This window comes from Dipodomys spectabilis, unplaced genomic scaffold, assembly GCF_019054845.1.
Source record: "Dipodomys spectabilis isolate Male_0828 unplaced genomic scaffold, ASM1905484v1 ptg000053l, whole genome shotgun sequence".
NCBI classification, from domain to species: Eukaryota; Metazoa; Chordata; class Mammalia; order Rodentia; family Heteromyidae; genus Dipodomys; species Dipodomys spectabilis.
The window spans coordinates 14,543,144-14,569,215 of NW_024870730.1; the positions used below are offsets into that span (position 1 = coordinate 14,543,144).

A 26,072-nucleotide genomic window follows, 5' to 3' on the forward strand; every position below is an offset into this window, starting at 1 on the left:
TGTCCTCCAAATGCAGATAACAAACATGAGTAGGAGTTTCCATGCCTCAAGACAAAATGATTCTAAAATCCTTTTAGTATCTGATGGGTTATGAGGCTAAAGTCAATGTCAAGGGGCCATTTGCCAACAGGATGATCTGATTTGAGTAACTGATTTCCAGTCCTCTCTTCCAAAGGTAATCAGGTAAGAGGTCAGTGAACACACCCATGGTTTGTTGCAATGAAGGCATTGGGATGCTTATCTCTTTATTCTCTACAGTGAGGTAAAGAGAAAAGGCAGATCAAGTACATTGAAAAGTAGTAGCAACTCATTAAGATGTAAGTTAAGCCGGGCACAGTGGCTCATGCTTGTAACCTACCTACTTGATATGATGGCTATCAAGAAAAAAAAAAGTTGTGGAGGTGGGAGTGAAGGGATGGTAGGGGAAAAACAAAGGAGGAGGCAACAATGCTCGATAGAAAATGTACTCATTATCTTGCTCATGTAACTGTAACCCCTCTGTACAGTATTTTTTTTTTTTTTTGGGTCCAGTCGTGGGGCCTGAACTCTGGGCCTGGGCGCTGTCCCTCAGCTCTTCAGCTCAAGGCTAGCGCTCTACTACTTGAGCCACAGTGCCACTTCCAGCTTTTTTCTTTTTGCCTATGTGATGCTGAGGAATCGAACCCAGGGCCTCAGGCATACAAGGCGAGCGCTCTACCACTGAGCCACCTTCCCAGCCCCATCTGTACAGTATTTTTACAATAAAAAATGTACAAAAAAATCTGAAAAAGCTGGGTGTGGCATCACAAAATATTATTCCAGCTACAGAAGGAAGTCTGAATAGGAGAATTGCACCAGGGCAAAAGATAAGACTCTAGGGTCTGGGAAGGTGGCTTAGAGTGCTTGCCCTATATGCATGAGGCCCTGGGTTTGATTCCTCAGCACAACATAAGCAGAAAAACCTGGAAGTGACACTGTGGCTCAAGAGGTAGAGCACTAGTCTTGGGCTGAAGTTCTGAAGGATAGTGCCCAGGCCCAGAGTTCAGGCCCCATGACCAACAATAATAAAAAAACAACAACAAAAAAAAACAAAAAAAAAACACCTCTATCTCAGAAATAACCAGAGGATAAAAAAGGCTAACTGGGAGAGAGCAAGGGAAGAGGTGACATTGTCCAAAAAGTACCCATTACCTGACATATAACTGTAACCCCTCTGAATATCACCTCTACAATAACAAGAAAACATAAAATTAATTAAAACACTTCAGAAGAAAAAGAAAGCCAGAGGTATGGGTCATGGGGAAAACCTGCCTAGCAAGTGGGAGGCCCCCAGTTCAAACTCAAGTCCACTAAAAACAAAGAAAAGCAAGTTAAGTAAAAGAGGCCAGAAGACATCTCTGAAGAAATCAGTATTCGCTTTATACAAAGGACAGTTCTGGTGACCGAGTCTCACCATTATTGGAGAGCTGAGGCAATGTAAGGGTAAATGATGACAGCATATAGAGGTTTTGTCCATATGATTCCTAGCTCATAATTCCCTCAGGCAGACCATAGACATGAGAATTTCTCTTCCCATGATGAAGTTATGGAAACTACTCTCTCTGCCTTTCCATCTTAGAGTTGGCCATGAAGAATTCTCTGACCTGAAGTTGTCCAACATGGTCATAAGACCATCATTCTGACGTAACATGTACCACTGCTCCTAGTTAGTTTTAGAATTCTGTGTAGCTCTTCATCTCAAAGAAAGGGCACTGCTGCTTTTTAAAAGTTTTAATGTAGTTTTTTTTTTGGGTCCGGTCGTGGGGCCTGAACTCTGGGCCTGGACGCTGTCCCTCAGCTCTTCAGCTCAAGACGAGCGTTCTACCACTTGAGCCACAGCACCACTTCCGGCTTTTTTCTTTTTGCTTATGTGGTGCTGAGGAATCGAACCCAGGGCCTCATGCATGCAAGGCAAGCGCTCTACCACTGAGCCACCTTCCCAGCCCTTTTAATGTAGTTTGACTTGTTAATTAGACCTAAAAACATCAGCTATAACAATCAGATGCATGCACAGGTATCAAGATTTGAACTCAGGGTCTTGAACACTTGTTGGCTTCTTTCCTCAAGGCTGGTGCTCTACTACCTGAGCCACACCTCCTTTTCCAGCCTTTTTCTGGTTAGTTGGAGATAAGAGTTTCTCAGATTTGTCTACCTGGGCTGGCTTCAAACCTTGATTCTCAGATCTTAGCCTCCGCTAGGATTACAGGTATTTGAGCCACTGAGGCATGGCTGTAACAATCTTTTCTATCAAGTTTTTACAATAAGGGCAAATAATTATACAAAAGTCATCTGAGTGCCAACATTCTATGAAATAAAATTAGCGAGCTGGGAAGGTGGCTCAGTGGTAAAGCGCTTGCTTTGCATGCATGAGGCCCTGGGTTCGATTCCTCAGCACCACATAAGCAACAAGAAAAAAAGCCAGAAGTGGTACTGTGGCTCAAGTGGTAGAGCGCTAGCCTTGAGCTGAAGAGCTGAGGGACAGTGCCCAGGCCCAGAGTTCAGGCTCCACAATCGGACCCAAAAAAAAAAAATATTATCTGCTTCAAATGAAAACAAACACCACAATTATTCTCATATATACTCATACCATCAGTTAATGACAGCTTGTTCCAAAGAAAATCAACTATGAAATCAACTTCTACCCTCAAAATCAAAATCCAATTTCTCCATTCCTATTTTAATTCTTTTTATGGGGGGGAGGTCCAGTCGTGGGGCCTGAACTCTGGGCCTGGGTGCTGTCTCTCAGCTCTTCAGCTCAAGGCTAGCGCTCTACCACTTGAGCCACAGCACCACTTCCAGCATTTTTTTTCTTTTTGCTTATGTGGTGCTGGGGAATTGAACCCAGGGCCTCATGCATGCAAGGCAAGCGCTCTACCACTGAGCCGCCTTCCCAGCCCCTTCCTATTTTAGTTCTTAGTTCTATCAATACAACATAAACTAAGCAGCTTCTGACGTTGTCTCCTGAATTAGTTTTCTGCTTCAAAGATATTAGGTTATATAGAAAAGACCAGACCATATGAAATTAACTCACCAAAATAATCTGAAGGAAAATCTCATATTGTCGAACATTGTATAGTGCTTCCTTTAACAGAAGTGGCTGAAACTCTTTAATTAAGAGTGGGTTCTTTGTGATTTTCTCCAGGATAGCTGTGTATCTATATGCAAGGTCCTGGGCAATCTGAAGCTGGCAGTCAATGTGGTGAGTGGTGGCAGGGATTGCTTCACGGAGAATCTCTGGCACTGTTTATAAAGGATATAAGAAGACAGAAGTGATGAAATCAAGAAAGAATTAAGGAGAAAAAGCCCAGAAAGGGCTGCAGATGCAGCTAAGAGTGCTTGTCTAACACGTACAAAGCTCTGGTTTAATCCCAACCCACAAAAACAAAACAGGTCCAGGGGTGTGGTTCAGTGACAATGTACCTACCTAGCAAGCACTGGCCCTGAGTTCAAACCCTAGTATTGAAGAGTTGTGGTGGTAGAGTGCCAGCCTTGAGGGAAAAAGTCAAGAGCACAAGGCCCCGAGTTCAAACTCCAGTACTAGCACACACGTACATGTACATGCATATGTGCATGCGCACACACACATACACATATACACACAAAGAGAATGTAATATGCATAAAACCTATTACACGTTCCTAAATGTATAGGTTTGCAAATATCTGCTGTGGGACCTTTCGTACCATTTTCTTTCCAGGGTCACCTTTATTCCAGTTGCTGACTTTTCTTCTTTTGGTTGACTTGGAGTAAATGTCAATCTCCTCTGGGCTGGGGAGACCAGGCCCTGTGGTACCTTTCCCACTCTAGCTTCATGGTCTTGATAATTTCAAATCTTTCCTCAGCAAAATAAAAATGATGATGGATCCTAAGGAACCATCAAAAATACAAACCTCGCTAGGTACCAGTGGCTAAGCCTGTTACCCTAGCTACTCAGGGGAATGAGATCTGAGGATCGAGTTTCCTGCCTGGGCAGGAAAGCCTGTGAGACACATCACCAAATAATCAACCCAACTCCCTCCCCCACCCAAAAAAACCTGGACGTGGAGCTGTGGCTCAAGTGGTAGAGCACTAGCCTTAAGAAAAAAAAAAAAAGCTCGGGACAGGACCCAGGTCCCATGTTTAAAATCAGGACCACACACACACACACACACACACTGCCAACGTCCCCACTGGGAACACTAGGGCGTGTTGTGTATTGTTTTCTTCATGAAATGGGGAGTGTCCATCCAATGATACACTTACAGTTGTCAATGCCTTCTCCTCCTTTCCCACAGTCCCGGTTAAATAAGCGGATTCCAGTCACAATCAAGGTGAGCTCCACCAGTTGGCGTTCCTTGTCCTTCCGACTAAGAGTTAGAAATGTTCCTAGCTCAGCCTGAGGAAAAACGCTCTGGAGGGCAGCTGGAACAGACCATGACACAGGAAAAACAAATAATGACCTAGATCTATCACCACTTACAAGGTTCTTTCCTTTTTTTTTTATTTTTTTTTTGGGTCCGGTCATGGGCCTGAACTCTGGGCCTGGGCGCTGTCCCTCAGCTCTTCAGCTCAAGGCTAGCGCTCTACCACTTGAGCCACAGCGCCACTTCCGGCTTTTTTCTTTTTGCTTATGTGGTGCTGAGGAATGGAACCTAGGGCCTCAGGCATGCAAGGCAAGCACTCTACCACTGAGCCACCTTCCCAGCCCCGGTTCTTTCCTTTAGTGGAAAGACTTTTCTCTCTTATGTAATCTAAGCAATCCTTTACATTGATGATACCTGATTACAGAATACATAGCACAATTTATCCTATTAAAAGTGCCATTGTCTCCTGGTGATGTTTTTATAATTAATTATTAAGTGATTGTACAAAGAGGCCACAATTCTATACGTTAGCTTATGAGTGCAATGCATCTTGATCAATGTCATCCCTTCCATCCTTCTCCCTTATTCCCTCCCCCCATCCTTACCCTCAAGCTATGCAGTTCAATTTTTACATAATGTATAATGAATATAATGACTGCATCTGCTCACCCTTTTCTCTCCCTCATGTCCTTTTTTTTGTTGTTAGTGGTGGTGGGACTTGAACCCTGGGGCTGGGCGCTGTCCCTGGGCTCTTCAACTCAAGGCTAGCACTCTCATCACTTGAGCCACAGCATCACTTCTGGCTTTTTCTGCTTATGTGGTACTGAGGAAATGAACCCAGGGCCTCATGCATGCAAGGCAAGCACTCTACCACTGAGCCACCTTCCCAGCCCCTCTCGTGTCCCTTTTATGTGTGCCAGTACTGGGGCTTGAACTCAGGTCCTGGGTACTGTTCCGTGGTTTCTTCCTCAAGGCTAGCATTCTAGTGCACAACTGCACAGTCTCACAAACATTTCCAGTAATGACCCATCAGCAGTTTTGTGGCAATAAGTATTAAAATGAACTTTCTAGGTAGGCTCTCTACCACTGGAAACTGTATCCAGACCTGAAAATAAACTTTCTAATTAAGGGTTTGATTATTGCTTTTAAAACAAAATTAAAAAAAAATTAATGCTTTTAAAACAAAAAAAAGATAAAACATCATGAGCCAGGCACCCGTGGCTCACACCTATAATCTTAACTACTCAGGAGGCTGAGATTCAAAGATTATGATTTAAAGCCAGTCTGTGAGACTCTGATCTCCAATTAATTGTCATAAAGCTAGAAACAAGCCAGGTGCTGGTGGCTCATGCCTGTAATCCTAGCTCCTCAGGAGGCTGAGATCTGAGGATGATAGTTCAAAGCCAGCCTGAGCAGGAAAGTCTGTGAGACTCTGATCTCTAATAAACCACAGAAAACCAGAAGTGGCGCTGTGGCTCAAGTGGTAGAATGCTAGCCTTGAGCTGAAGAGCTCAAGGACAGCACCCAGGCCCAGAGTTCAAACCTTACAACCAACTAAATAAATAAATAAATTTTTTAAAAGCTAGAAGCAGAGGTATGGCTCAAGTAGTAGAGAGCTAGCTTTCAGTGGAGAAAGCCAAGCAGGAGTATAAGTCCCTGAGTTCAATACCCAGTACCAGCATGCACACACACACATACAAAATCCATTACCATCTATTCTTCATTTGAAAGGAGGAATGTGGGTGTTTTCTGCAGATTAGTCAATGCCATGTACAGATGATGGACTCCACTCCTTTCACCTGTCCCATAAAGCCTGTAGCCTCGTATCCACCATTTACCTCTCATACCTACAACTCACCTTTGGGATGTGTGGGCTCGAACAATGCAAATGAATCTGTAGGGTTTGTTTTTGTTTTTCTGGTGTGTGTGTGTGTGTGTGTGCGTGCGTGCTGGTCCTGGGGTTTGAAATGAGGGCCTGGGCACTATCCCTAAGCTTTTCTGCTCAAGGCTACTATTTATTCTACCACTTGAGCCACAGCTCTGCTTCCTGCTTTTTGATGGTTAATTGAAGAGTCTTACCAACTTTCCTGCTTGAGCTGGCTTCAAACTCCAGTCCTTAGGTCTCAGCCTCCTGAGTAGCTAGGCTTATAGGCATGAGCCACCACTGTCCGATTCTTTTTCAATCTTTCACACTCTTACATGTTTTATAAAATGCAATCATCCTATTATATTTGCTTTGGGGAAAGAATTTTGTTATTTTGTTTTTTTTTTACCTGTTGTCTCTCTGACAATCTTGATGTCTGTAGGAGACCCAAGCCCAGAGCGAAGTAACACATAACTGACAATCTTTCGGTAGAGATTTTCCAGTTCCTCTCTGGCACATGCTCTGTTATCTGTAATTTCTCTGCTAACTGAGCTCAATCGAGACTCTAGGACCCGGTGATGTTCTTCAAGAAATTCTCCTAAAATTGACAGATAACAATGTTTCGTACATTTATATTTAGAGTTTTAAAGTAGTTTGACTTGTTAATGAGACCTGAACACATCAGCCCTAACACTTGTGTGTGCACATTATAAACACATGCTATCTATCTGCACCTGAAAGCACCTGTGGTATATAAATTATGTTCATTTTTCTAGTCAGGTCTTAGATACATTTCCTGTGACTAATTTCACTGATGACATAGGACTAGACTGACAACTGCCTCCCTCTTCTCTCCCGTTCCCTGTGGAGTTGAGGCAGACCTGTGGCAGGAGGCCATCTTGAACAACATGAGGTGACACCCACACTGCAGGGCCAAAGCCGACTTTTCACCATTCAGAGCTGCAATCCTACCACCAAAGCAAAGGGGAACTCTCACATGTCTAAAGCTAGATGAATCTTCTCCAGGCCTTTGACTATTTTATCACTTTCTAATCTTGCTATTAGAAAGTAGGAAAAGCAAAAGAATTATTTTACGCAGAATAATAAATTGCTTACAGAAATCAAACTACTAGTGGCTCTATTACAGCAGAGAGGGCAGAGGCGATCTACACAGGAATTTTCTCTTTTGCTTCCAATACATCATAAATATGTGCATTACATTATATATTCATATTGCATATATGATACATACATGTATGGTATATACCGTGTGTGTGTGTGTGTGTGTGTGTGTGTGTGTGTGTATGTGTGTGTGTGTGTGTGTGTGTGTGTTGTTAGCATTACGCCTACTTTTGGGCATAACCAGACCTGAGCTCCTCCCTGCTATGGAGTTCCTGACATACAGCTGGCCCCTCCCTCTCTCTGCCCAGACCCATCTGAGCTCCCACCTACCTCACTTCCTACCCAAAGACCCTCCTGCTACCTGAACAGGACAGGTGCCATGTGCTCCCTCTTGGGGGAAATATGACTCCTCTAATAAACCTTGTAATAATCTTTCTCCTGTGCCTGCTTGCCTCCAGGTTGTCCACTGGGATGGACTTAAATTTTCAATAATCAATTCCATTTTGAGGCAGATATATGTTACATAAGTACTATAAAGAAAATAAACCAGGTTGGGTGCTGGTGGCTCATGCCTGTAATTCTAGCTACTTAGGAGGCTGAGATTTGAGGACCACGGTTCAAAGTCAGCCCAGGCAGGGAAAGTCCGTGAGACTCTTATCTCCAATAAACCACCAGAAAACCAGAAGTGGTGCTGTGGCTCACGTGGTAGAGCGCTAGCCTTGCGCTGAAGAGCTGAGGGACAGCATCCAGGCCCAGAGTTCAGGCCCCATGACCGGACCAAAAAATAAAAATAAAAATAAATAAAAACTTAAGTTGACTTTTAACTTTCACAAAGGTCATTGATCTTTTTCTCATTTCAAATTCCTAACAATTTTGTATTCTTCCAATACCATGGTTCGGGGAGGTGTCTGTCAAAGGCCTGCCTATGTGTTAAAAGCCAGGTCGCTGGCTCCTGGTGTGACTGGGAGATGGGAAAACATAAGGAAGAGGTGTCTGGGTCAGGAGGGATTGTGGGGACCCCAGCTTCTTCTGCTCTTTTGTTTCCCAGCTGTGAGGTGAGTGGTTTAGCTCTGCCACCTGTTCCTGCCATGATGTGCCACCACAGGCCAAGGCAGTAGAGCCAGCTGATTATGGTCTGAAACCTCTAATATTGTGACCCCAAATGAACTTTTTTGTTGTATAACTTGATGATCTCAAGTATTTACAATAATGGGAAATTATAATAACAGAAAATCAGGTAACACATCAAATTTGGAAAACATGTCAAAGGACTGAAAGAAAAAGCCAGGTGCCAGTGGCTCACACCTGTAATCCAATCTACTCAGGAGGCTGAGATCTGAGGATCACAGTTCAAAGCCAGCCCAGGCAAGAAAGTCTGTGGGATTCTTATATGCAATAAACCACCAGAAAACTAGAGTTGCATTGTGACTGAAGAGGTAGAGCACTCATCTTGAGTTGAGGGACAGCACCCAGACCCAGAGCTCAAGCCTCAGGACCATAAATTAATTAATTAATTAAAGCAATAAAAGGACTAGCAAGCACAAAGTCCTGTACTGCTTCCGAAAATTAGAGAAGACATAGGTGCACACATAAGCCACTTGGAAGACAGAGATAGGAAGATGGTTCTAGCCTAGCCTAGGAGAGGGAGGGACTCTAACAAAACAAGCCAAGCATGGCAGCTCACAGCCGTAATTCCAGCTATACAACACGCAGAGGGAGGGGGATTGCAGTCCAAGGTCTGCCTCATCAAATGTACAAGAACCTGCATGGAAACTCAGTCAAAAAATCTGGAGTATGTGCTTCAAGCAGTAGAGTACTTGCTTGGCAAATTCAAATTGCAATATTGTCTGTTTCTTTTTTTCTAGTTATTTTATTAAAGTTAAACTCATTATCAACCAAATGAAATCTTTCTTATCTGAAATACAATCTAATCAATATATTGATTGATATACAATATGATCAGTATATTGATACTTTTTGAACATACTTTTTAAACTCTGAGCATATTTAAGTGCATTACCTCGACTTGTGTAATTCATATCGAAGTAGACTTGCATCTTAATAGTATCCAGGGATGGATTCTTACTATCCAATAGCCGAGTCACACAGAGCTACAAGAGAACAGCCCACAAATAGTTCTGTTACACTCAAGTACTTAGTTATTTTCAGAAACACAGGGCTACATCAAAGCTTATTCACCAACAACCCCTTTCATTGTTCTTAATCTCCTTGACAAGTTCAGATTTTATAAGTTACTCCAACAACAACACATATTGAGTAGTAAGTACTCTCCTTTGATTTCACTTCTATCATCACACCCTGGTGGTTAATATCTAGCTGAAGAAGTCCGATCTACTTGTTAAGTCTGAGTAGTGTTTATATGGAAAAATGCTCCAGAAAACTCTAGTCTAGGGTTTGAACTCTGGCTTGTTGGTTGGTTGGCAGTCTCCATTTTAGCCAGGCCTCCAACCCTGCTTTTTCCTGGCTATTTTTGCTGACTAGTTTCATGGACTTTTCTACGGAGGCTGGCTGCAAACCACGATCCTCAGGCTTCCAAGTAACTAGGATTAGTTACTGGTGCTTCACTACCTTATTTCTTAAAATTTGTTTTCAGAAACATACACTTGCTTTATAAGATTATTTTGCTTTTATTTTAATTTTTCTTTAGCAATGGAAAGCATAAATTGCATTGAATTATTTAAATTTTAAAGTAGAACTATTTAACTTTATAGTACAAGTATCTGCCAGAAATTTATAATTTTCTCAATGTAAAAGAATAATAACAAGATTATTCCTAAAATACTGTGGGAACATACAAGCTCCTCCTTACTAACACAGAGCCCCAGTTTGGAGTAGGGCAAAGATTTACTGGAGAGGGGAAAACAATGTCCCAGGGTCACCTACAATATTATGGTCAATAAATACAAGCAGATAGAGGGATTTTGAGAAAACAATTATTTTTCTGGATAGAAAGTGATGAGACGTTTATCTCCAAATAATCAGGAAAAAGCCAAAAGTGGAGATGTGGCTCAACAAGTAGACTGCCAGCCTTGAGTGAAAAACCTAAGAAGACAATACCTAGGCCCTTAGTTCAAGCCCTAGTACACACACATACAAGGAGAAAGAGAGAGAGAGAGAGAGAGAGAGAGACATGACCCATTGGTGCACGCATTCTGCTCTCTGCCTTCCGCATCTTTCCACCTCTAGGTTGAACTACTTTGTGACCATGGATGAAAATCACATGGCAGCCCAGGAAAGCCAGAACATTAGGTTCTACATTTCTAGGTTTTGTTTTAGTAGACAAATCCCTCATTGTACCATTTTCAGGGCCTTTCTTATGCACCTACCACAAATACTGTGTTCAAAAGTGGAAAAAAAAAGTAATTTCAAATGAGCATTATTGGATACTGACCTTCACAAGTTTCTGCACGTCACTTTTTATGAGGGTTCTATCCGTGTTAAAGCCATTGCTGGGGTCCAGGACAACGGCTTTCACCTGATAGGAATAAGGGAGTCCACATTACCAAGAGATTTGCTCAGTACATTAACGTATTCTTTTACATTTCTACTTTTTACAACAATTAACTCATGATTACCTCAGGCTTCATCTTTTTAACCATTGTTCTTATGACTCAACTCTTCAAATCTTTCATTTGTAGTTGAAGAAAAGAAGCAACAAACATCAAAACTTGAATATGGGATAAAAAAAGTTAGATGGGAAAACAGATTGAAAGTAATGATTTGATTTTAAATTGAGGAAACTATGGCATATTTTATATTGCCATTGTCTGTTGTTAATCAATCCAAGAACAAAGAACTTACATGTTTTAACAATGAACATACATGTGACACAACTTTTTCACAGAAGAACTTGTTATTCTTAAAACCTACCAAGATCTTCTAAATCAGATGGGAGGGAAAAATAGGAAAATGTGAGGGAAAGGGTGATATTGTCCAAAAAGAAATGTATTCTTTACCTAACTTATGTAACTGTAACCCCTCTGTACATCACCTTTATAAGAAAAAAAAGTTTTTTAAAGATCTTCTATATCATTTATTATAAACTTAGAACTGACATGCTTTGTAGACATGGCGGAGAGCAAAGAAGGGTGTGGTCTGCCACCAAGGCTTAACTATGGGCCTTCCAGCTCTCAATTGGCTTTTTTACTAATGCGTAAGTACTCTATCACCTGAGTCATGCCTCCAGTCCAGCATTTTTGTAGATAAGAATCTGGAGACTTTTCTGTCCTGGCTGGCTTCAAACCTTGATTCTCCAGTTGCTACTTCCTGAGTTATTAGAATTATAAGCGTGATCCCCAATGCCCAGTATTAGGCTTTAAAAAAATATTCTCTGGGAAGTTAAGATTTGACAATGATAAAATGTCACAAGGAATAGAATTATAAGCATCAATGTCTTCAATTTAAAAAAAGCAACAAGAAGTGGCGCTGTGGCTCAACAGGTAGAGCACTCGCCTTGAGCTGAAGAGCTGAGGGACAGTGCCCAAGCCCAGAGTTCAAGCCCCAAGGCCAACAACAACAACAACAAAAAAGAGTTTCTTAAAAAAAGCAACAATTAGGATTTGGGGCTGGGAATGTGGCTTAGAGGTAGAGTGCTTGCCTAGCATGAAAAGCCCTGGGTTTGATTCTTCAGTACTACATAAACAGAAAAGGCCAGAAGTGGCTCTGTGGCTCAAGTGGTAGAATGCTAGCCTTGAGCAAAATCAACTCAGGGACAATGCCCAGACCTAAGTTCAAGCCTCAAGACTGGCAAAAAAAAAAAAAAAACCTAGGGATTTTCCAGGACTTAGATTTAAGTATGCATTTTGCCAAGTGTAAAACAATGAGTAAGAAATTCACCTGCATGGCAATAACTTGGAAGTGTGAGAAATGTGAAATTCAAAGTCTATCGAATTCCTATGGAATGTCCTAATGACCCAATGACAAACACAAGTCTGAAGAGAAGAATCCACACACATTGCAAGAACAGTTTAATAGTTTTTTAAGACTTTTTCCCCCCTGTAAAATGGCTTGCATTTCTACAGGGAAAATAGTGAAGAAATAAACTTTTCAGTTTGACATGGAATATAAAAGAATAAGCTTCCTAATATATCCATAAAATTTCACTGCTCAGCCGGGCGCCGGTGGCTCACGCCTGTAATCCTAGCTACTCAGGAGGCTGAGATCTGAGGATCGCGGTTCAAAGCCAGGCTGGGCAGGAAAGTCCGTGAAACTCTTTATCTCCAATAAACCACTAGAAAGCCGGAAGTGGCGCTGTAGCTCAAGTGGTAGAGCGCTCGCCTTGAGCTGAAGAGCTGAGGGACAGTGCTCAGGCCCAGAGTTCAAGCCCCACAACCAACAACAACAAAAAAAAATTTCACTGCTCATAACACTATATAACTTTGAGACAATTACATACAGAGAAGCAATCTGTCTTCTCAGTTCTAAAGACCTAACTTCCTTTTCATCCAGTTTATTTTTGTCTGCTTAGAAACAGGCAGGCATCTTGTATACACATTTTTCTAATTTGGGGAGGGGAAGGGAAATAACGAAATGCTGAAATAAGGATACAGGTTGACCCATTGTAACAATGAGATGTACAAGACACTATGTTGAAAACGACCTTTACAACTTGGGGGGGAGGGAGGAGTTGGGGAGGAAGGGATAGTAAGGGTAAAACAAAGGAGGAGGTAACAATGCTTGATAGGAAATTACCTTACTCATGCAACTGTAACCCCTCTGTACAGTATCTTTACAATAAAAATATATATTAAAAAAAGAAACAGGAAGAACTGGAATTTTTTTCTTTCCCATCTTTTTCCTTTAGGGATTCTTCATGAAGACAAAACCTTATTTTAAGTCTTACTAAAAAGAAAATATTAAAACTTTTTTGTTGTTACTATTTTGTTGCTTCAGTAATGGAAACAACATTTCTTAAAGTTCAAACTGACACACAAATGGAGGGACAAAGGGTGAACAAATGCAGCAGTGGAACACACTGGACACTGTTGAACTATTTAACTTGTGGGTGGGATGGAAGGGAAAAACTTGGAGAGAGTGAGAGAGAAGGGGTGACATTGTTCAGAAAGAAATATACTCATTACCTGACATGTAATTGTATCTCTTCTGTACATCTCCTTTATAATAACAATAAAAATGTTTTAAAAGATACTGAAATAGTCTCAGTAGCCTTTGGTTCATAAAGAAAAGATGACAGAGCTGTGTTTTAGGCTCAGTACACGGGAGGAACTTCAGTGCTTCACTCACAAGCTAAATTACAGGCACTGTGTTGGGGGGCCCAGAGGACAGGATCTTATGTAGCTTAGAAACCAAGGTCCTGACAGTTGATTATCAGAAACTGCACACTCTGGGTGTGGCAATATCGCGTGAAGATTGCAAGTTTTTACCCAATGGTGACCATACACCCCTCACAGCATCAGACTTTTAAAAGGTACTTTCACTAATTTGATTACTTTAATATGTTTTCAATCAAAAAACATCTAGGAAAACTATGCCCAACTTTAAGGGAAAATGGGCATCACATTTAAACTTTTTAAATAAAGCAATAATTTTTAAAAAGTCATTCTTACCATGAAAGCAACCAGAGTTTCAGAAACAATTTCTCCATGGGCTGCACATTCCTTCTCTATTTCCCGTATGATGTTCTTTATAACACTTTCAGCTTGCGTGGGAGGCATTCTGGCTACATAAAGCAATGAATGGTTTGTAATACACTCATTTATATATCATTTTCTCCTCTTCATATTTCTCCACTCATATTTGTAGTCATAATATTATCATAATTCTTTTTTTTGGGGGGGGGTCTGGTCGTGGGGCCTGAACTCTGGGCCTGGGCGCTGTCTCTCACTCTTCAGCTCAAGGCTAGCGCTCTACCACTTGAGCCACAGCGCCACTTCTGGCTTTTTTTTCTTTTTGTTTATGTGGTGCTGAGGAATCGAACCCAAGGCCTCATGCATGCAAGGCAAGCGCTCTACCACTGAGCCACCTTCCCAGCCCCATTATCATAATTCTTAATATCTAGGTCTCTCCTGTTTTTCCCCCTCTCCTAATGGACTTTGTTGATGACAAAAAGGAACTGAGCTATCAAAAGATTGACCAATTTCTTCTTTACTTAAATGATGGTACCCATCAAAGATGAATTTATATATTGGAGGGTTTTTTGTTTTGTTTTAAGGCTGAGAAATATTTGGAAGGGAGGAAAGAATTAGTAAGAAGCCAGCTCCTATCTGTGTAGGAGAGTACAGGTGGACAAGGAACAGTTTATTCCAGAACATTCTCTGAGTGAACTTTTATAACTGTAAGGTGTAAGCATTATGCCCACCTTCCGTCCTCAGCTCCACCCAGACCTGAGCTCCTCCCCGCCCTGGAGTTCCCGCCCTACAGCTGGCCCCTCCCTCTCTCCACCCAGACCCACCTGAGCTCCCCTCTACCTCACTTCGATCCCCAGACCCTCCTGACCTAGATGGTGCCATGTGCTCCCTCTTTGGGAAACTATGGCTCCTCTAACAAACCTTATAATAAGCTTTCTCCTGTTCCTGCCTGCCTGCCTGCCTCTGCGTGGTCCCCTGGGATGGATGTGTGGGATCCTTCATAAGGGAGTTCTTGGGTTTAAAACAACAACAACAACAACAACAACAAAAAACACCAAAAAACTCTAGGTCAGATCATCTGATTTCTCTTTTCTGCACATCCAAGTTGAGGTCTGGATTTTATTTCGGGAAACCACAAGGGCATTCAAAACGTATTAAGGGAATTGTACACCACAGCAGAAAAGGAACTCCTAATTAGTTACATTGATGATAAACGAGGCAAGAGTGGTTCTAATCAAGCTTCCTGATTTTCCCGAGTGTCACACGGATCGTTTGGCATATGTAATAAAGGTTACGGAATGTAAAGTTAAATCAGCGTTACTGGAGTCCTGTGAAATAGGTAAAGCGCCATTGGGCGTTTTGCCCAGTTACAAGCCAGATGGCCAAGATTCTGATGTGACCCAACCGCTGTCCAGCAGTGTGCACACTTGATCGCCCCTGTAGTAGGTAGATTCCTCATCTGAAAAGCAAGGATACTCTTACTGCATTTTCTTGACTAATAGTTAAATAGTTTTCAAAAGTAACATTCCAGTTACAAGTACTCTAAAAAATTGTAAGTGCAATTGCCTGTGGCCGTGTTTTTGTTTTTTTTTCTCCTTTGGGGAGGGATGTCGGAACGGTTTCCGGGCGCATGCGCTCTAGTGGCCGACATCGCGGTTGCTAAGGACGCTCCTTCGGTTGCCAGGAGAGCGAGTGGCGCCAGCGGGGTCGATAAGGTCTCACCTGAGGACTTGGGCGCCTCCGAAGGAAGTCACCGCCGTTTCCGCTCGGGGTCGACGGGCCCCTCCGCAGCCCCGGCTCTGCTCGCTGCCTGACGTTCGTGTGCTCTCGGGGTACGCCTGCAGCTCAAGTGCGCCGAGCCGAGTGAGCCGACCTTGACCAGAGTCAAAGCAGGAGTCCTGACTCCGGGCTGCCGGTCAAGCCCGCCCGGGCTCCCTGAGCGGCTGCTACGCGCTGTGCGTGCTGGACGCGTAACCATGGAGACAGGACGCTCGGAACCGGGGGCGGGGCCTTCGGGAGGAGGCGTGGCCAGCCGCCTGGGGCCAGTTAGAAACAGACAGAACAGAAGCCTGAAAGGGTCGTTTCCTAACCTCCGTGGTTAAAACAGCCAAAAACACAAGAGCAACTTGCTAGCTTTGGGAACAGATAAAAAGAGGGAAGAAGAGGAAGGGAAAAGATAGACATGGAGTTCTTATAACACTATCTAGTTTTAAAGAATAATAGTTGTATGTCTTGTTACCAAAAACAGTCTGCAGCAGGTTACTCCAAGATGCTAACAGAGGAAAGCAGGTCACTCCAAGAAGCTGAAAGAGAAAAGGGAGCACTTGAGAGGCTGGTGGCTCTATGCCTGTAATCCTACCTACTCAGGAGGCTGAGACCTGAGAATTGCGATTCAAAGCCAGGAAGTGGAGCTGTGACAAGAGCTCAGGAATACACCCAGGCCCTGAGCAGGCCCCGCGACCGACAAAACAACAACAACAACAAAACCCACCTGGAATGGTGGCAAAGAACTGTAATCCCAGCAATGGGGAGGCTCAGATAAAAGGATTGCAAATTCAGACCAGACAGGCATACATAGTGTGATCCAGTCTCAGAGAGATGCGGGGCGGGAGTTAAAAGAGAGGGTAAGTTTGGAGTTAGGATAATGAAGTTTCATCTCTTTAAAATGAAGACTTGGGAAGTGTCCAGTGGGGCTTGGGCTACAGAAAGCAGACAGGGAGCAGAGCGACCAGAGGCTGAGAGGCTCTTGGGAGAGCAGGTGTGAGGTGGGGATGAGGCCCCAGTCGGAATGACCTCTCTGTGATGTCCTCCTCTTCTGTACAGCACTAATGACATGCTCTCAAGGACAGACATTAATTTGGGACAGTCTAAGCCCTTCAGAAGAAAATATTTTCTCAGTTACCAAGGCTTCGGCTGGCTTTACAATGCACAGATTCGCAACTTTGTGAGGAGGAGCTTTTTTGATCTTTCACCTTTTGCTGAACTTTCTAAAAGAACCACATTGAATCAGCAGCAGCTGTTTCCTTGTAGTTGAATAAATAAATGCCGGGGATTCCACTGAGATGTTTGACTCCATTGTCCCTCAGCTTGGAAGAGCTGAGTTTTGAGTTGGAAGACAATAAGAAATAGCAAAAAAAAAAAAAAATCAGTTAATTTGCTACATATTCTTAATATTTTACTACTACAGTACAATATTAAGTACATGAAAATTTGACTAATTCAAATATCTGTTAAGCCTATAAAAGTCTTAAATATAGTTTAGTGGAGTCATGCATGATGGCATGTATCTAATTCCAGCACTCAGGAGACTGACAGAAGGATCATTATTAGTTCAAGGCCAGCTTAGGCTACCTAGCAAGACCCTTACACTCTCTATATAGTGTAGTTGGATGCTTTCCATTATAAAACTAAGGTTTTTGTGTATATGTGTGCCAGCTATGGGGCTTGAACTCAGCCTTGTCACTGCCCATAGGCTAGTGCTCTTACCACTTGAGCCACAGCTCCACTTCTGGCTTACTCTGGCAGTTAATTGGAGATAATGAAGTAGTAGGGAGGCTGAGCCTCCTTTGAAATGAAGATGCCTAGCACAGCCATCCTGGTGCCTCCTCAGGAAAAGGGGGGCTGGCTGTCCACCCAGCTGAAAGGCCTAGAGGTGAGAGGCTGTTCACTGAATGCAGAGCTTGAGTTAGGCGGGCTCTGCTTTCCAGAAATGCAGATGTTATCTTGGTTTCATGGTGGGGAGGGTGATACCCCCGAATACACCCCCACCTTAGGTTATGGGTATACCTGGATCCCTGGAAGCAGGGGCAGACACTTGGCTGACAGGTTATTGAACCTGTCAGTCCAGTGCCTGGGACTGGAAGTGTCCTGTGACCCTGCCTCCTGCCCAGACCTTATTTTAGCATATGTGCCCCATGCCACGCCACCTGTCTCTCTGTGATCCTGTCCTGTGTCCGGTTTTGTCTCTGGTAATCATGGTGTCCCAATTCATTGAGCTGAATTGGTTTGTTGGTATTGTTTTTGTTTTCTTTCCTCTCTGGCCTGCTTCCTAACCATGTTATGTGTACTTGAGGGCGGCAGGCCTTTGTAACAATTGGCTGCAGGCAGCCTGCTAACTGTGTAATAACGACTCCAAAATTCCATCTACCAAAATGTGGCTCCTCCGATAATTCACCTTACAACAATAAGAATTGTAAGGTAAATTAAATAGGTGCTTTAATTAGGTAGTTGAGGTATTCAGGCAAGAAGAGAAGTTTATTGTTTTACCAAACTGCTGCCCCCACCTTGCCAGATGGAGATCACAAGGCTGAAGGGAGGAGGGGCTGAGGTCTGGCCTGGGTTTAAGTAGGGAAGGGGTGGGGAGAAGGTGCAGACAGGTGAGGGAAAGTGTGGCCACATTGGATATGGATGTGACCTTAGGGCCTGGGACCCTCCCCCAGGATGTGACCTTGAAGGAAGGGGAGGTGACTGCCTCTAGGTGTGCCAGTTACCAAGGTGACACAGGTACTGGTCAGAGATTTAGCCAAGAGGAGGGAGGAATCTACCTCACCTTCCCAGGGCTAACCTTAACAAGAGTCTCATGGATTTTCCTGCATAAGCTGGCTTTGAACTGTGATTCTCATATCTCAGCCTCCTGAGTAGCTATGATTACAGGCATGAACCACTGGCACCTGGCTCTTTAAGAATTTTTTTAAGGGAAAAAACTACCATCAATAATTTGTCTAACAAAAGATTACTACTATTAACATAAGTAGCAGTCAGGCTCATCTTCCCGTACTTCTGTGTTGATTTATTGTGATGTTTAAATAATTCAATATACAAAAAACATTTAGGAAAGAGGTTTAAAATAAGGTTAGTACTCAAGAAATGCTAGCAGTTGTTATATTAAAAAAATGGAAACAACAAAACCTCATGAAAGAAGAAGATAATACAGCAAGTAAACAGTTTATTTGTTTCTTTGGTGAAAAGTATGTTTCTGTAAGACAGATTTTCAACCAGAGGTAAGGGAGAGTAGCTACAAAGGCTGTGTGGTTTCACTACACTCCAGCTTTTGCTTATTAGGGCTTTTTTTTTTCCTAGAAAGGGGGCTCTGATTGTGTGATTTAAGAAAAGTTAAAGGTTTCACATGTATGAAAGACTGAAGAGGTAAGAATAGGATATGCCCCACTGAGGAAAAACCTATTCAACAATCCTCAGGACTCTGTTCTCTATCTTTGCATTCAATCAGACTTCACAGTTCTCCTGCTGAGCCTGGGAAAGGGGTGTCACAGAGCCCACCACCGTGCTGATACCATGGGGAGAATATTTGACTTCTCCAATGAATAAACAAGAGTGCATACAGCTTTCAGACACTAGCATCCTCCAGTACCCAGCTTCCCTAACCCACCATGACCACAACGCCCCCTGGTGTCTGAGGAACAAGAGCAGCCAATTCATAGTGCTTTTACAGCAAAAAACATAAAACTGGCCTGTGGAAGCAAAAGCAGAATTGGTGGGTCAGGTAGCCTTTCTGTTCTCCTCATCTGATGAAACAAAAAGACTATATTGAACAAGGGCGATCCAAATAAACTGTTATCCTATTATTTTAAATCTGCAGTGAACCAGCTTTGTAGCATTGAGAAACTTTCTCAGCAATACTCCAGCCCAGAGGATCTAACACAGCTCAGATAGCCTGAAGAAATGGGATAGAGATATGGGCCAAGATGGCCAGGAGGGAACTCAATCTATCAGCTAATTTCTTTTGGGAGATCCACTTGATAGAAAGAGAGACCAACTAAATTACTTCCAAGTATGCTACTTCTTACACAAAGCAGAGATCTGTGGAGCTTAATATCGTAATATGGTGCAATGGTGGATGTCATTGCTGTCATTAAAGTTGAACTCTGATTTTGGAATTGCTAGAAATCCAAATTTGTACTGCCTATAGCATGTGCAAATGAGGCATCATTAATTCCAAATTTCTATGACAGAATTAGGAGTGATGTGTGCTGCCAAGGACCTGACTTTAATTCCCAGATGGAAAAACACAAGTTAACAAGGCAAACACAGCTGCTAAGAAGGGAGATTTTCCTTCCTGCTATATTAATGTCATCTTTCATACCAGGGTGAAGAATTGCTTCCAAATTGACCTCCAGAATATAAAGTATGAGACAACTACTTAAATGAGTTAAGATTTCCTGGAGGGACAAGGGGTAAACAAACGCAGCAGTGGTATTCACTAGACACTATGTTGAAAATGAACAATACAGCGTGTGGGTTGGGATGGGAGGGAATATCTGGGAGACAGCAGGGGAGAGAATTGTACTTTTTTTACTAGACTTATGTAACTATAACTTCTCTGTAAATCACCTTTATGAAAACAATGAAGCCGGGAGCTCATGGCTCACACCTGTAATCCTAGCTACTCAGGAGGCTAAGATCTGAGGACTGCGGTTCAAAGCAGCCCAGGCAAGGAAAGTCCATGAGACTCATCTCTAATTAACCACCAGAAAACTGGAAAGTGGTGCTGTGACTTGAATGGTAGAGCGCTCACCTGGAGCTGAAGAGCTGAAGGACAGCGTACAGGTCCAGAGTTCATGCCCATGACCTACAAAAAATAAAATAACAAATTTCTTTAAGATTTCCTGTGCAGACAAGGGTGCTTTCTCACATGTGTGTCAGGAGCCACCTGGTGTCTAAAAGGGATACTACAGCTACAAATTCTTCCACACCCCCAACTATACAGTTGCATACACTCAAATGCAAGATCTCCAAATTCTACAGAATTAAAAAAAAAAATCACTTTTAGGAAGGAGTAATGTACAGTATCCTGTCTCTATTGGAAGTCAGAAACTATCCATTAAGCACTTAGCTATCACACATCATGATGTATAACACTAGAATTAAAATTATGATCTGTAGTAATGAATACCCCTTCCAATTTCCTCCTTAGCATTTTGGGTAATAATATTCCTTCCTGAACTTGGCTTTGCCTGTCCCAATCCTACCTAGCCTGAAACCTCAGCGAAGCCTCTCCAGCTCTACCCCCAGTAGCTTGGACCACTCTCTGCTTGGACCTCTATCTGCTGCTCTGTCCCTGAGCCCCCACTCCCATGGGCAACCTGTGGGACACATACTGCCACACAAGTATATTCCAACAGCCAGAAGCTTCCATGTGCCAGCAGTTTTGCAAGAGCTTTACTCTAATCAACTCATTTAATTCTATATTATTAGCTCAGTGAGGTGGTTACTAGTACAATCCCCCTTTTACAAAATGGAAATTGAAGCCTAGAGAAGTTTGGAAAATGTCCAAGGTCGGCAAGACTCCTACCCAGAAGATCCAAGGTGAAAGCGCTTGCCATCCTCCCTTATCGTTCACACAAGGGATGAGGGCCACATCCTAAAATTCCTTTGTTGATGTGTCTATGGTTTCTACCTCCACATTGGGATCTTAGAATTGATGTTCATAGTGTTACCACACTTTACCAATTTCCCAGCAAACCAGAAGACTCAAGAATGAAGGTAGTTTCCCCCCCCCCCCATTAATTGGGCTGATTAAAAAGAAAATGAGCTGGGCACTAGTGGCTTACACCTGTAATCATAGCTACTTAGGAGGCTGAGATCTGAGTCTTGCAGTTTGAAGCTAGCCCAGATGGGAAGGTCATGAAACTCTTATCTTCAATTAACCACCAAAAATGCCAGACCTTGGGGCGGGGGTGTAGTTCAAGTTAGAGTGCCAGTCTTGAGTGGAAAAGCTAAAGTTTCTAACTTCTAAAGGTTCTAACTTCAAGTCCTAGCATTAGCATGAGAAAGATCCATCAGAAAGAATGGCATTGCCCATTCCCAAGGAATTAGAAAAACATGGAAAAATTATACTAACTAAACTAAGCTAGACCCAAAGAAACGTAGGCTGCATGGTTTCCCTCATTTGTAATAATTAGAATGTGCCTATAAATCTGCAAGTAAACCCAATGGATAGTAAAAGACAATTATACTTGGACACAATTAATTAAACACTCTAAACATTCACAGTAATAATGAGGGGGGATATTCTTAGGAGAGGATCACAAGGGCTCAATAGTTATGTGTATCTGACCATATAAAATGATGCTTATCAAAATGAACTCCAAGAAGAGGTTTTAAAAATTGTACTGTTTATGGTTCTTTTTAATCTTTTTTCTTTGGTTTATTCCCTTTGTCTCTGTTTTTGATTTCTGTATCCTTTGTCTTGTATACAAATTTATGATTTAGGGAGGGGAAGGAGAAATCACAGAAACTCCTAGGACAAATGGTGAACTAATGCAGCAGTGAGACTCACTAGATACTATGTTGGACATTAACTATACATCTTGGGGGAGAGAGGTATCAGAGAAAAAAATGGGGCGAGAATGAAGGAGGAGGTAACAAAAAGAAATGTACTCATTACTTGGCATATGGAACTGTAATGCCTCTGTGCATCACCTTTACAATAAAACTTAAAAAAAAAAACAACTTCGACAACATACAACGAGGAACTTGTGCTAAACATGTACGGTAAGCCTGACACTTGGTTATGCATTTTATGTGTCACTTAATCCTGATAATGAGTTATTTTAGCAAGCAATTATTGTGCATATTTTATAAATGAGAAAGTGGAAGCACAGAGATGGAGTAACTTGCCTAAGGTCACATGGGCTTAGCCTGTGTGTGACACATGTTGTCACCTCACACCTGCTGTGTGAGAACGCTGATGTGCAAGACAATTGAGGAATGGCAGAGCATATACCATGAGGAAGGTGGACTGTTTTCATAGAGCCACAACTTCTAATCCTGTAGGATTCATGTAAGCCAAAGACTGCACAGAAGGAAGGCTGCACGTTTCCAGATGTGAAGTTCTTACCTCCAGGGAGCTCACTAGGCACTGCTGCCATTCCCGAGCTGGCCTCATGGGGGCACTGCTCCCCTTTTAACACCTTATTTTTTATTTTTACTTTTTTATTTATTTTTATTTTTTTATTTTTTGGTCGGTGATGGGGCTTGAACTCTGGGCTTGGGCGCTGTCCCTCAGCTCTTCAGCTCAAGGCGAGCGCTCTACCACTTGAGCTACATGCCACTTATTTTTTATTTTTTTAAATTTATTTTATTATAAAGATACTGTACAGAGGGATTATAGTTCCATGAGTAAGGCAATGAGTACACTTCTTTTCGAGCATTGTTACCCCTTCTCTTATTCTTCTCTATCCCTTCTCTTTGCCATTTCCCTCACTCCTCCCCACCATCTGAAGTTGTAAAGTTCATTTCCAATATACTGTCCTGTGGGTATCATTGTTGGAATGGGTCATCCTGTGTCCTTGTTTCAGCATTTTGCTATTCCCCTTCCCCTCCCCAAATCAGACAAATGTATATACAAGATGCACCACAATAAGTCTAATTTCTGCATAATTACACAGAGGTCTAGGTGGTCACGGACCAACTCCTTTGGTAAGAGTGTCAGGATAAAAGGATTCACTTGCTAGGATGTGTGTCCAAGCATTCAAGAGAAGCCAACGAGGTAAAGTGACTGTATCCAGGAACACACTCTGACAGTCCTGGGCTCATCCTGCAAGCACAGAGGAGGAAGATGGGACGTGCATTATGGCTTCCAGGAACTCTAATTTGGGTGCCTAGATGTCTGGGAGATGGGACAGCTAGATTGCACATGGAGGCAAAATGGAGAGTGGCACGAGTTTGTGAGCACTTCACACTGCACTGATGCTACCACCAAACTTGTTTGCACCTGCTACCTGGAGCTTGAATGGGTGGAAGATACCTGCCCCATGACTACAGATGTCCAAGACTCATTAATTTACACTAAATCCCTGACCCATGTTTTTTTTTTTATAATAATAAATAACACAATTTCCTTCCTCCTTTCTTTCTCCTTCCTCTCTCCCTCTCTCCCTCCCTCTGTCCCTCCCTCCCTCCCTCCCTCCCTCCCTCCCTTCCTTCCTTCCTTCCCTCCTTCCTTCCTTCTCTTCCTTTCTTCCCTCCCTCCCTCCCTTCCTTCCTTCCTTCATTTTTTCTTTTTTTTGGTGCCAGCCCTGGAGCTTGAACTCAGAGCATAGGAGCTTTTGTGCTCAAGTCTAGGGCTCCACTACTTGAGCCACAGCTCCACTTCCAGCATTTTTGGTAGTTAACTGGAAATAAGGATCTCATGGACTTTCTTGTCCAGGGTGACTTTGAACCACAATCCTCAGATCTCAGCCTCCTATGTAGCTAGGATTACATGCATGAACCACAGAGGCCCAGCCTACAAGTATTTCTTAATCTGGAATAATGTTTACCTATAAGATTTTTTTCTGGAGCTTGCCTTTGGGATCAATTTGGACTTTGCTCTCTACTGAATCCTCACCTCATTCAGCCTCATATAGATTCTATGTCCTCTACCAGTTCCATCTAACACAGTATATCCAAACATCTAAAGCTCAGTAGGGTCAGTAGTTATCAAGGGAAAATAGATGAAATAACTTGTTCTACTTAAAAACATTCCCTTCTTGCTCAGTTAGCTATAATATACTGATCGTCTATTTCTGGATGGAAGTGAATTATAAAATCTTCCATAAACATAAACATCCATAAATGCTTTCTTTCTCTCTCATTCTTTTTTTTTTGTCAGTCATGGGGCTTGAACTCTAGGCCTGGGCGCTGTCCCTCAGCCCTTCAGCTCAAGGCTGGCACTCTACCATTTGAGCCACAGCCCCACTTCCAGTTTTCTGAGTGGTCTATTGGAGATAAGAGTCTCACAGACTTTCCTGCTCAGGCTGGTCTTGAACCACGGTCCTCAGATCTCAGCCTCCTGAATAGCTAGGATTACAGGTATGAGCCACCGGTGCCCAGCTTCCATAAACATTTTCTATACCTGTGATTGCTTCATATAGAGCAAGGGCCAGGAATCCAGAGCAGGTCAGATCTGGCCTGATCCTCTGTCTGTTTTTGGATGTCTGTCAGTCAGCTTTCCATTGCTGTGGCAAGAATATCTCAGAAATAGCCGGGCGCTGGTGGCTCACGCCTGTAATCCTAGCTACTTATGAACATTGCTGCACTGGGGACCAAGTCCTCAACACATGAGACTTTGGAGGATATTTCACCACCTAAACAACAACTTGTAAGCTAAGAATGATTTTTGTATTGTTAAGAAGTTGGGAAATATCAAAGAGCAATAATATTTTATGACATGAAATTCAAATTTCAATGTCCATAAAAATGTTTCATTAGAAATGTCACGCTCATTCATTTATGTAGCATCTAACGTTTGTTTGATCAACAAAGATACAGTTGAACAGTTGCAACAGAGATTGCTGATCTGTAAAGACTACAGTAGTTACTATTTGATTCTTTATAGTCTCTGGCATACTGTAACAGACTCCCTTGTATTGATAATACCTCTATCTTTGGAGTATTTTGTGTCCTATAACAAAATGCCTGAGACAGAGTAACTTACAAAGACATTTAGCTCGTGAATTTGAGGGCTGGAGGAGTCAAGCAGCATGGTGCCAGCATCTAGGCAAGGGTCTGTGGCTGTGAAGGAGAAGCAGAAAGGAAAACACTCACATGGAGAAGAGAACGTGTGAGTGTGTGTGTGTGTGTGTGTGTGTGTGTGTGTGTGTGTGTGTGTGTGTGTGTGTGTGTATTAATGGAATTTTTATTGGAGTCCTTAGTTCTGGCATCTCGAAAGAGATTTAAGCAAGATGTGAAACAAAAATCAATCGCAATGCTTATTAGGTGAAGTAGGATAATGCACTTGAGAGTTAGAATGGGTCATCCTAGAGGGGAGACTGACCCCCAGATTCTGGAAATCCTGCCCTTTATGTTAGTAAAAGGTAGGACTTTAAATCTTTCCCCTTTTTCTGCCTCAAAGGACATGTCCTCTCCAGTGAATCAAATCAAATCTCTTACCATGTAACAAAAATTATTCTGTACATTCAATGACCCAACACCACTTAAGAAAAGTGGGTGGGTGAGGAGTAGACTGGGTGGGAGAAAATCTGCAAGTAGAATAAAATTAAAATGACATGTTCATGGCTCATGGCCCAGAGGTAGTTTTTGACCACTCCAGCAGTTTGGGCTGGAGCCTGGGTGGTATGCTTTGACAGACTTTGCATTCTTTTCTATAAGGAGACA

General features: G+C 42.6%; 1 protein-coding gene across 1 annotated transcript in view; it reads right to left on the bottom strand.

The window, feature by feature from the left end:
- The window catches only part of Cfap206 (cilia and flagella associated protein 206), a 47,832-nt gene extending 32,056 nt beyond the window's left edge, over window positions 1-15,776 (bottom strand). Inside the window, exons 1-7 of the mRNA XM_042679609.1 lie at window positions 15,678-15,776; window positions 13,935-14,043; window positions 10,760-10,843; window positions 9,368-9,458; window positions 6,635-6,823; window positions 4,261-4,419; window positions 3,050-3,258 (exon numbers count right to left, since the gene is read on the bottom strand). Coding sequence (XP_042535543.1) covers window positions 3,050-3,258; window positions 4,261-4,419; window positions 6,635-6,823; window positions 9,368-9,458; window positions 10,760-10,843; window positions 13,935-14,042 — 840 coding nt within the window. The 5' untranslated portion in view covers window position 14,043; window positions 15,678-15,776. The remainder of the gene's footprint in view (window positions 1-3,049; window positions 3,259-4,260; window positions 4,420-6,634; window positions 6,824-9,367; window positions 9,459-10,759; window positions 10,844-13,934; window positions 14,044-15,677) is intronic.
- Window positions 15,777-26,072: the final 10,296 nt, after the last annotated feature.